At 35.2% G+C, this 11,470-nt stretch overlaps 2 protein-coding genes across 2 annotated transcripts; one reads left to right on the top strand and one right to left on the bottom strand.

Moving 5' to 3' along the window:
* The first annotated feature begins 245 nt into the window (after positions 1 to 245).
* LOC140963041 (aluminum-activated malate transporter 8-like) lies at positions 246 to 3,350 on the top strand. The gene is made up of 6 exons (XM_073422291.1): positions 246 to 586; positions 983 to 1,123; positions 1,247 to 1,519; positions 1,853 to 1,980; positions 2,350 to 2,493; positions 2,725 to 3,350. The coding sequence occupies exons 1-6, from the start codon at positions 265 to 267 to the stop codon at positions 3,229 to 3,231; spliced, it is 1,515 nt and encodes a 504-aa protein (XP_073278392.1). The 5' UTR covers positions 246 to 264; the 3' UTR covers positions 3,232 to 3,350.
* A 1,733-nt stretch (positions 3,351 to 5,083) lies between these two features.
* Positions 5,084 to 10,363, bottom strand: LOC140985492 (digalactosyldiacylglycerol synthase 1, chloroplastic-like). The gene is made up of 7 exons (XM_073453316.1): positions 9,640 to 10,363; positions 8,854 to 8,886; positions 8,472 to 8,559; positions 7,506 to 7,990; positions 6,913 to 7,179; positions 6,381 to 6,730; positions 5,084 to 5,845 (listed from the first exon to the last, which is right to left on the bottom strand). The coding sequence occupies exons 1-7, from the start codon at positions 10,255 to 10,257 to the stop codon at positions 5,314 to 5,316; spliced, it is 2,373 nt and encodes a 790-aa protein (XP_073309417.1). The 5' UTR covers positions 10,258 to 10,363; the 3' UTR covers positions 5,084 to 5,313.
* Positions 10,364 to 11,470: the final 1,107 nt, after the last annotated feature.

Here is an 11,470-nt window from a genome sequence, read left to right as displayed (position 1 = left end):
CATCTAAATTACCGTACGATTTAAAAGATTTAAGTTACACAATTATTAATTAGAATTTTAATTTAGAATCGAACAAGAGATGTTAGATCCCAAAATATCAAACAAATGCACGTAAAATTATGGTCTATCTATGAGGAGCTAGCAAAAATATCTTTGTTCAAAGTTCAACCCCACCAACTTTTCAAGCATGTATAAATAGTGGGTCTTCCAAATGCATCGTCAGACTCTTACAACTACGTCTTTGTCTTTCCATCCTATCTTTGCATGGCTTCTCTCCCAAATTCTCAATGCATGGAGACATCGAATTCACCAAATGAAAATACAAAACCCACCATTAATGTTGCATGCATACGCAAATGTATCAAGTCCATGCCCAAGAATTTAAAGTCTAAAGCGGTGGAAACCGTGAAATTCACCAAAAAAATTGGAGAAGACGATCCAAGAAGGATTGTACACTCGGTTAAAGTCGGGCTAGCCCTCACACTGGTGTCGTCTTTGTATTTTTTTAGGCCACTTTACGCCGGGTTTGGGCAGGCCGGAATGTGGGCTATCTTGACCGTCGTTCTAGTGTTTGAATTCACAGTTGGTGAGTTCAAAAATATCTTATTATATAGTATTGATATTTTATATTGGTATGATATCCAAATTTCGCACTCATGCTCAGATATTTTTTGTCCACGTGTACTCGATATTTTGAAATGATATTATTACGGTAAGATATTGGCGAGATAAAAAATTTTAAAGAAAAAATGGGTCCACATTCCAATGATATAATAAAAGATTTGAAGTAATTCTTTTGGCACGAGATATTTGCGTGACCAAGTTTGACCCCCGTGGGTCCGCTATGATGTTTTAAAAAAAAATCTTACGAATATCTTAGAACATAAAAGTTTTCCCCCAATTATGCAAAAATCTTGCATTCGTAATATGTCCATCAAAATTCGTAAAAGTTAATGGGATTTTCTCATATATAATTTTGAAGGCGGGACTCTATCAAAAAGCTTGAATAGAGGTTGTGCAACATTGTTAGCTGGTGCATTAGGGATTGGAGCCGAGTATTTGGCCAATCTCTGTGGAGATAAAGGAGAGCCTATTGTTCTTGGACTCATGGTGTTCATTTTAGGTAAATATACTTACAAACTTGCAATTTCAACTGATATACAATTAATCCTTGATCAAAAAGATATCGTAAATTTTAACGACGCGCCGCCTTTAATAATAATGATATAATCATCTACTAATGCAGCTACTTCAGCTACATTTACCCGATTTTTCCCCGACGTGAAGAGAAGATACGATTATGGAGTTCTTATATTTATCATCACTTTCACCCTAGTGGCTGTTTCGGGTTTTCGGGTCAGTGAAATCTTGGCATTGGCACATCAGAGGCTTTCCACCATTCTCATTGGCGGGGCAACATGCATTTTGATATCCATATTCGTTTGCCCGGTTTGGGCGGGTCAAGATTTGCATTATCTGATTGCTGCCAATATAGAAAAGATTGCTCTCTTTTTGGAAGGTATAGTTAACCACGCTATATTATGGGTTAATCTATGTTATATCAGAATTATTTCTCCTCCTATTCTAATATATTATGGAATTGACATATATGTTAATCGATCTATAGGATAAATACTTCAAGTGTAACATAGAATAATCCCTATTTTATATTACATTTGGAGAACACACACATATATGTAAGGATCGGGCACAATTCATGTCGAGAACCAAACTTTAATTTGTCTGGAAATTTTACTACATTATTTGTTAATTTATAGTTTAAATTTTATCTCACATTATCAGTTAAGGTGGTAAAGTTACTAGAAATTATTTTATTTTATTTTTTGGACAGGTTTTGGAGGAGAATTTATGAGTTTTCCAGAGAATGAAGATGAAAAGTCCATCACCACAGACAAAGACAAGTCATTCCTCGTGGCCTACAAAAGTGTTCTCAATTCAAAGACAACTGAGGAAACTTTGGTAAGAAAAAAATCCAACCATCCTCACACCTATATACTATCATATATTTGAAAATTATATTCTCCAATATCATTAAATATTTCTAACCCATCAAATTTTTTGGCTGCATGAAATTAATAATTGCATGCAGCGACATGCAACAAATAATTTTTCATAGTTTGTGGCTCATTGTGGTGGAAGTCGTCAGGGATGGGTCGGTTACAACTGGGGCTGGTGCCGCGGGAGTTCTTGCGAATTATAAGCAGAGAATTTTCCATGGCCCCGGAACGTGACTCGATCGATCTGGACATGATTGTTCGAGGTTTTACGATAAGATTAGGTTAGTAAATAGTTGATGATCCATGACTAATTATTGGTAATATTATTCAGGCAAATTTGGCATGGTGGGAACCTTGTCACGGTCAATTCAGGTTCCGCCATCCGTGGGGGCAGTACTTGAAAACTGGGGCCCTGGCTACGGAATGTGCCCACCACATCAAAATTATTCATAAATACGTTTACTTGAAACCTCAGGTAACGCGATTACAACCTCCAGTGATTTTTAAAGAAGTTCTTTTTTTAAAAAAAATATCCGAACCAGAAGAAAATCAACATTTTTTTATAAATAATTTCCTAAATTTTGTTTTAAGAAACTCGAATTCTGACATTTCTTGATCCACTTTTACATATAATTTCCGAACACAATTTCTCAAATCAAACTAATAACTTGATCATTGTAATTTATACATATTCAAATATATGCAGGTAACATCAGAATTAATCAAGAAAATCCAAGAACCATGCAGAATAATCAGCACAGAATCCAGCCAGGCCCTCAAACAACTTTCCTCTTCAATAAAAAACATGACATTTCCATTACCAGAGACTGAAACCCACATAAGAACTTGCAATGCCGCCGCAAACGACCTGAAAATCATCCTGGAAAAACCATATTTACCCGATCAAGATCATTCCCAGGAAACAATTCAACTACTTTTCCTCGCATCAGTACTTATCGACATCGTTAAATCCGTCGAAAATATTTCAGTTTCAGTTAATGAACTTTCACAGAAAGCTGGATTCAGACAACAGAATCCAAAAGCTGAAAAACAACAGCACCAGCTTCTTCACCGAGGAATCGTGCAGCCCGTTAATAATTTTGACATATCCGATAACTCTAATTGTGTGGTAATCGATGTTCACAAACTTGCTGGAGGGCAGGAAACCCTGGCTCAGGCAATGGAAAGGGAGAAATTGGAGACGAGATCATGAATTTAATTTATTCTATAAGAGTTGTAATTGGATTAGTTGATTGTTTTTGCATGTTTAATTTGAGATTATGTATATTAATTATTAATCCTCATTTTATTTGGATTGTTTATGTATTGAGATGTCGATATGTACTGTTAAGGTTAAGTTCAATTAATATAAATTGCTCCATGTTATCATATGATTGCTCCGGACCGTATTTTGCATACACCAAAGCTTCTGGGAATAGCTATTCTCAATTTAATTTCTATTTTTTATTTTCATTAAATTGTTCTCTTTCTTCTTTTTTTCAATTATCTATTAATTTAATTCTAGAGAGCTCTTTAAATGAATTACTAACTAATTTTGGGGCATTATATAATATGATCAAGAAANGCATTACTTCTACATGCAAAAACTATTGAAAACCCTCATTCGGGGAAAATATATATGTAGTTGGTGTTTTAAGTTTTCACGTGTTTTCTTCATAAAATATTTTTAAAAAAAATCAATTCACCATGATAAAAATAAAATAAAAAATGCAAAATATAGTATCGAATGTTGCATAATTTAATGAATCTAAACAAAATATTTGACAAATGGTCATCTAACTCGAGGGAATTCCAACTTGCAACAAAAAATTTAAATTTTTAAAAAAAAATCAGAAGGCCCCCAAAAAGAGGCATATTAGCACATATAGAGGAATATCGAGTTGTTTCCCACTTCAATTCTCAAGCAAGTAGGCTGAAAAAAATCTAAAAAATCTGTGACTTGAATTGTTGTAGGAATCTCAATTGAGTAAATTTGAAATGAAATAATTGTACTGAGAAAAAAAATTGTTAAATCGTGAAAATTAATTGTTTATTGATTATAATTAACTATGTATATACAATATATTTATTTTCAAGTCAAATCAGCAACTCACTTATAATTTATTTAAAGCATGCATGGGATACAATTTATATTGCTTGAACTATTGAGCATTAAAAATTTTAGAAAGGAAGGTTCCACAAAATGTTAATAGAACATTCTCAATCGGTCAGTGTCAGCAATTCATTATTACAACATATCATATGGAATGATTCAAGAACCCTACCTCCACTGACCTTAAAAAATATCTGATCACTAATTTTTATATTTCAAAGAAAAAAACAAATGTGAGTAAATTATTAATTTTTTTTAATAAAAATTGTAGATATTAAATAACTGAGTTACAGTTTATTTGGCATGATTCATACTATCTAATCTTCTCAATATTCAGTATCACATCAATGGTTCGTTTGATTTAGTCAGCTAAAATAATAAATTAAACCAAATTAATTTAGCTATTTCAAACAGTTAATTTTAAAATTTTAAATTTTAAAAATAGCGAATATTTAAATTTGGTTTTTTTTTTATCCCCAAAACCAAACACACGGTGAGAACAAATAGTTTTAAATTTCATACGATAATTCCAACAAGTTAGTTTGGTTATTTTGATAATTTCCGTTGTTTCGATTTTTATATATTCTGTTTGGTTATCACATTTTCATAAGGTTTTGATTCAAAATTTCATAAAAAGTTATGTGCAAAAAATAAAGGAATTTCATAAAAGTTCAGTTAATTCAGTATTTCCAGTTTCAAAAATAGAAAAATGGGTATCTTCCTCATTGATAAGTCTTCAAATATAATTCCCACAACCTGTTCCAGTCTTTGCACCAAAGATATACGTATAGGAATTTAACTAATCTTCTTTTTTATTATTACAAAATTGGGATGGCGAATTTTTTGCTTATGCATGGATTTGAACACATGCCTCTCTCTCTCTCGAACAAATGTTGCCGGTGACTGAATTTAACTAATCTTGAGAATATTCATAAAAAAAAAATTAAGCGAGTAGAGAAAAATTAGAGCCGGGCCACTTCACGTAATTCAAATTAAGCTTATATTTACATTTAACTGTCTGTCACAGCAGCTCACACTTACATAACTACAGAAGTAAAAACAAAGGAAAAAAGAACAAAACAAAACAAAACCGAATTACATCAACTCCAAGCTAATGTAAAACCCCTAAAAATATCACGTGTATCAGACGTAAAGTGGTTGACAACTTAGTTAACTGCCTATCTACCAGCCATAAATCGGGTTCTCTACCTGTGGTGGCAAGAGATGAAGATCTTGGCAATGCTGCCCGTTGTAGTCCCTCGTTCCAGGGATGGCACCTGTACACAGTCTAAGAAACTCGTTTCCAGTGAGACAATAATGGGCAAAAGCCAATGAACCATCGACCATTTCCGACACGTTGGGCAATGAGGTTGATTTTTTAATATTACAATTGTGATTTCCTTTGGTATATGTGTTGTGCGTATTGTTCAAGACCTTGTCGAGCTCTGAATATTCCATGAATCTCTGAGTGGCGGCTTCCCATGAAAGGTTGTAGATTTGCTCGGTAGTGAGAGGCTGGGGTTCGTTGGCCATAGCTTCTTTCACTTTCGCAACAAAGTCTTCAGGCGTTTTGTAAGTCAAACAGTTGGGGAATGACCTGAAGAACTCGTTTGATGGGTGGTCAGCACAAACAACAAATTTGCCCATGGCAAGGGCCTCAGCTGTAGCGGTGCAGAGTACGTCGCTGATACTAGGGTTGATGAAGATCTTGTAGCTGCAGGCAAAACAAATATTTAAAAATATAAAACAATCAATCCAGTTATGACCAGTCATTTTAGGTAATATTTGAGTGTTCAGACTATTAATCAAGAAATCAAGTTGACAGCTTGAACGAATTGGAGTTGGCAAGGTTACGAATGCTGACTAATTCAAGTTTGCTTGGGAGCCAGGGCAAACCCGGTCTGTGCTTTTCTTCAAATAGAAATCACAAGGTTCCAAAAGATGATTTAGTTCAGTACTCTGCACTGTAACAATGTCCTAAGTATACTTACCCATCTTGATATTTGAATAAGTCAAATTTGGCCGAGAAATTTGGCCGAGAATAGATTAGATTATATAATCTAACAGAAACCCCTTAACAGATGAACATCATCATGATTTAATGTTTTTAACGGATAATATACAATTCTTTATGAAAACCGGAGAGAATTCCTTCGTGTGACAAGAGAGGACACAAATCACTTCAAGAAGCCAAAAGTTGAATATGAGTGACATGCATACACCTAATGAAAAGATTATTCGACACTTACCCGTGAAGGGAATCGTCTGCATGGTCTATGCCTTTCATGAAGTTGACATTTAAATTAAGCTTTTTGGCAGTGCTCTGAACTTCGTGAGCATCCTCTCCGTTACCATATACATCCAAGTTGAAGCCGTCAAGGTCCGTTCTGTGTTTTGCTAGCAAATCAATAAGCTCCTTGTACCCTTTTGCCCAAACCATTTTGCCTAAGAAATATGCTCCCTTCGAAAAGGTCTGCTGCCCAGACTCCTTTTCAGCAGCTACCTTCTCTCCAATCTTTAAGAACTTTGGATTTACACCATGAACATTGCAAATTACAGACTTGGGCAAATCCTGAGTAGCAGCAGAAAGGCGGAGAACCTACAGAGAGCAATGAACTCCAGAATCATTGACAGACCCGAACTTTAAATTGGTCCATACACCAGAAGCAGAACTCATTTTTAGGTATCCAATTAATTTTTTGAAATACATTACTACATCAGAGTGGTGTAGACAAGGATCAGGAAGTACTGAGAGAAAACTAATTTAGTTAAGACCAGAACCTTGTGACAGTAAGCTCTCACAACCCAATTGTTTATGTGTTTGACAAAAAAAGCTTGGAGAGCACCATTCCTCTCCCTTTTAATGTATTCCAAATAATTTGTGTGAACAACCCCAACCACATGGTTGAATTTATCTGTCCACCGTTTCCCATGATGATACCAGTTCAAATGTTCCGGTTCTTCAAGGATTGCAATGTCAGCATCTTTTGAAGATATAAACTGAGACGTATCTCCAGCTGGTATAATACTCCGCCTTGATTTTGAGAACTAAGGACATCAACAAGAAAGGTAAATGATGAATCAAAGAGCAGAAGCTCTATGAGAATTGTATAGACAGAGCCCAAACATGTTCACAGAGATTAATGATATTTACACGTATCCTAAATTATTATAATTTCTGAATTATATGATTTAATCGGAAAATTTTGGACAGCGATAAACTCAATCCCAATAGACATACAATCTGGTGTTTGACTGTAGTTAGTATTTTAAATAAGCCGATGCAGAAAAAGTTTTATAACTCCATCCCATGAGTTATTTTAGCTCAGCATAATGAATGCTAGCTCATGAAAAACACAACTTTCAGAAAATACCTTTCCAGGGTAAAATGATATCTTGAAGTCAGCCTTAAAACCAACCCTTTCCTCAAGCCAACGATGTATATAACTTTCCTGCTCCTCAGGGGAGCTAAAAGTAAGATTGTTGGGATAAACAAGCTCTTGATCTGATTTAGAAAGCCATGGAACCAAGAGTGTAACATTTTGCTCCGCTGATTTTGCTAAATATGCAGCTCGGAAGAGCGGATTTACAGCCGTTCCTGTCATCCAAGGAAGACTGGCAGTGGTGACAATTGCCACGTGTCTCTTCTTATCAGAAGAATCATTTTTTCCTACATCACTCCAAAAGCCGCCTTCGTAGCAATGCCCTGTACTTTGCAGAACACTGGCTATCCTCAGATTTAACTCATCATTGATGCTCTCTCTTTCAACAATAGGTGACTCTCCTGAAGGCATCGAATGAAAAACAAGTTGACTTTTGCGTTTGCTGCACAGGCTTTCCACTATCTTGTCTGATATTCCTGCCACCAAAATTAAAAATGCCATGAATACAACAGTAAGCATCCCATAAAGAGTCCAGAAATTATAGATAAAGCCAAGATAAAGGTATTCAGAACAACATTATTGAAGCAAAGACTCAACTTGGAAAACCCTGAGAAAACCCAACACCAATTTACCACCCTCAATTGACTGAACAAGAATAGAGAGATTTTATTGGTTCCCAAAACAGCTTTTGAACAACTGAACTTTTCTATAGAAAGTCACTCTATAAACAGAAAAGAACCTGGGAAAAAACATTAACAACAAGAATGAGGTGCGAGTCATAAAAAAATGCAAAAATTTATGTAAGGCCACTCACTGCAGAAGATATTGGTCAAGATTTAGCTGCTGCAATACAACAGGTAATTTTTCAAGATTCCGATGTTTAAACGTAACAGTACCTATTACCAAAACTCGGGAGCCAAAAAGGAAGAAGGGATTTTCGCATAAAAAGCTGAGTACCTTTATTAATGCCGAGTTGATCCAGTAAGGGACTAGACTGCCTAACTAAACATGCTAGCAGTTCTGGAACGTCCAGGGGTGGAACATCCTGAATCAGGTAGATGAAAAAAGAAGAGAAACCATTTAGTAAAGTGGTGGAAATTTGATATGTGAGAGCATGTAATGGATGAATTGGCCATACAACATTTAATGACTCTTCGAGGAAAGTAGTCAAATTACCACTTGATTGTATTTAGTTAATGAAATCAAATATCTAGACTTGTTAACATCATATTTCTTCTCTTTCAGCTAAACACACAGGTAGTAATTCTAGAAAATTCAGAATGCAAGAAATATTTAAAAAAATTCTTGTGAACATATAAGTTCTGAAGAATGTACCAACCTTTGACTCATTTGGATCCTTGCAAATTGCTTTCTGCGAAATATAGAAGAAAAATTGGTCCAAGAAATCTAGTGTCAAAATAGATAACAAAATGAAACAAAATAAAGCATTTCAAATCAATTTACAACAAGAAATGCACAGTCAACAAAATGGTGCACTAGAAGATGATATAAAACACAGTAACTTCTCAGAAGGAATGACCATGATAATCAGAAAACATGATTGTGGCTGAACGCATAGAATACCCATGCTTAGCTGTGAAGGGAAAAAAAAACTGTATAATAAAAGCCATCTAACAGAGTTACAGATAGTAGGAACTTGGAGGAAAAGCAAAAAGATTATTTTAAGAATCGAAAGCTCTAAGATTTTAATACTTTTAAAGCAATACGAGATAGGGGTTTGGTGCAAACGACACCAGATTTAGATCAGCAGAAGAGCTATTAACAGCTCAGCAGAAGAGCTATTGATCTTCCAATATATAGTATCGGTTCAATCATATCAGGTGTAACCGCAGGGTTTTCGAGGAAAAGGGGGCTCCGAAAATCATCATGTCTACCGAGAAATAATTTACACTTCCAATAACAATCTCAGTCTTCTACTTTATTCATTTTTGTAAGATTATAACCTGAACACCAAAATCTCCGCTTCATAATAAAAGACTGCCTACATTCTATATTACTTGATCCTTAGTATCCGATCACTCTATCAAACTAACCATGAAAAACCATTCTCATTCAAAATACACATAAATTAATAAAAAGAGAGAGAGAACGAAAAAACACTTACCAAACTTGATTTTAATTTCTCCACAAACTCGCTGTTCTTAATTCCCTCCAGAATCTCACTCGAACTTTTTTGCTCCAACTCTCTAAGCCTCGACTTCAAGGTCTTTATCGGCTCCCATGATTCCACATGTTGCCCCTCCTCTCTCTCCCTGTCCTTAAACCTAACCCTACTCCACTTCGCGAAACTCTCTCTCTCATCCACCTCCGAAACAATCGCGTCCCTGATCGTAGGCAAATCAAGCTTAATCAGCGGCCGCCGATAAAACTTGAAATCCGGCGATGAATAGGCCCGCCTGATTTCCAAAATCTTCGGCTGCAGCTTCTTCACAAAGTCCATTTCCGCGTACGGAGCGGGGCTCATGGTAGCAGACGCGGTAATCGTGGGAACACTGAACGGTGATTTCGAAGCCGAGTTGAGGAAATTCTCGAACTCTCTGTCGGCTAGATTTTTGAAGGAATTGGCTCGGTTCTTGATCAGCTGCAGGTCGGCGTCGGCTGAAGAGCGGACCTCTCTCCAACCCTTGGATATGAAGGAGAAAGCTTTCTCCGCCGTCACAACCGAGCCTGATGACGTCCCAGCCGACGAGGCCGATCGCGGCTCCAACGGCTTGAAATTCATTCTCGGATCTTTCAGGGCTAATGAATTTCCCGACGAACGGTGAATTGGTGAGCGTGCTCTGTTTTAGGATCTTAACGGCTAAGATTTTGTGTTGGTTTCTCTTCGTTGTTTCGGAATATAATATGGAAAATAAATAAATACAAAAATTTGGAAAAGATTAGGGTTGTTAATTTCGAGGAAAGAGAGAGCGACAACTGTGATGCCACGTCAGATCAATCCTTGGTGATTGGATTCTGAACTTGTGACGTGGACTGCAACGTGACAGCTATTTTTTTCATTTTTGTAAAATCATTGTCACAAAAAAACATTTCAAAAGATAAACTGTTTGAGTATGATATCTTTGTTTGTTTTTTCGTAATTTTAATTTGATTATTTTTCGATTCGTCGACATAACGTTCACGTATAAAATTTCATATTGATTGAAATTATCAAAATTTACAAAATACAAAACTAAGAAGACGTAATTTTGATAATATAGAAAATCAAATTCCAAAACACAAATAATCCATAGAGTCGTATGATCATAATTTACAATCCATTCAAAATACTCTACTTTAAATAATTTATTGTATATTATAATATAATTTGTTGAATATCCAAGATGTCTCCTGATTTATATATGTATAGCTATGGAAGAAAAGTCAATACAAGACGAATCTATGAGTAGTTTTGTGTGAGACGGTCTCACGAATTTTTATCTGTGAGACGGGTCAATCCTACCGATATTCACAATTAAAATTAATACTCTTAGCATAAAAAGTAATAATTTTTCATGGATGATCCAAATAAGATATCTGTATCACAAAATACGACTCGTAAGACCGTCTCACACAAGTTTTTGTCCGAATTTCTATATTAATTTTCATTTAAGAATTATTTGAATCAATCTGATATTCATGTTTATGATATTTTTACATAATAAATAAAATAGATACTTAAAATAAAAATCAATTTTCTTTCTCCTTTTATGCTCGTCAAATTTAATGTTGTTTTTAATTTAAATTTATGGCTTTAAAACATTGCTATATGAAAACAAATAAAACTTCAAATAGATACTTTAGGACCGTTGCAGAATATTCGAGATGAAAACAAGGAATCTGCGCTTCTGGTGGTCAAAACTACCTGCCAAATGCCAAAAGCTTGCTTCCGATGCATGTCATCACATACATTTGCACTTCGCACCTATTAGATTTTTTAATTACATAAAGTTCAA

Source organism: Primulina huaijiensis, chromosome 1, assembly GCF_012295235.1.
Source record: "Primulina huaijiensis isolate GDHJ02 chromosome 1, ASM1229523v2, whole genome shotgun sequence".
NCBI lineage: Eukaryota > Viridiplantae > Streptophyta > Magnoliopsida > Lamiales > Gesneriaceae > Primulina > Primulina huaijiensis.
The sequence above is the reverse complement of the archived record's forward strand: the minus strand, read 5'-3'. Positions and strand labels throughout refer to the sequence as shown.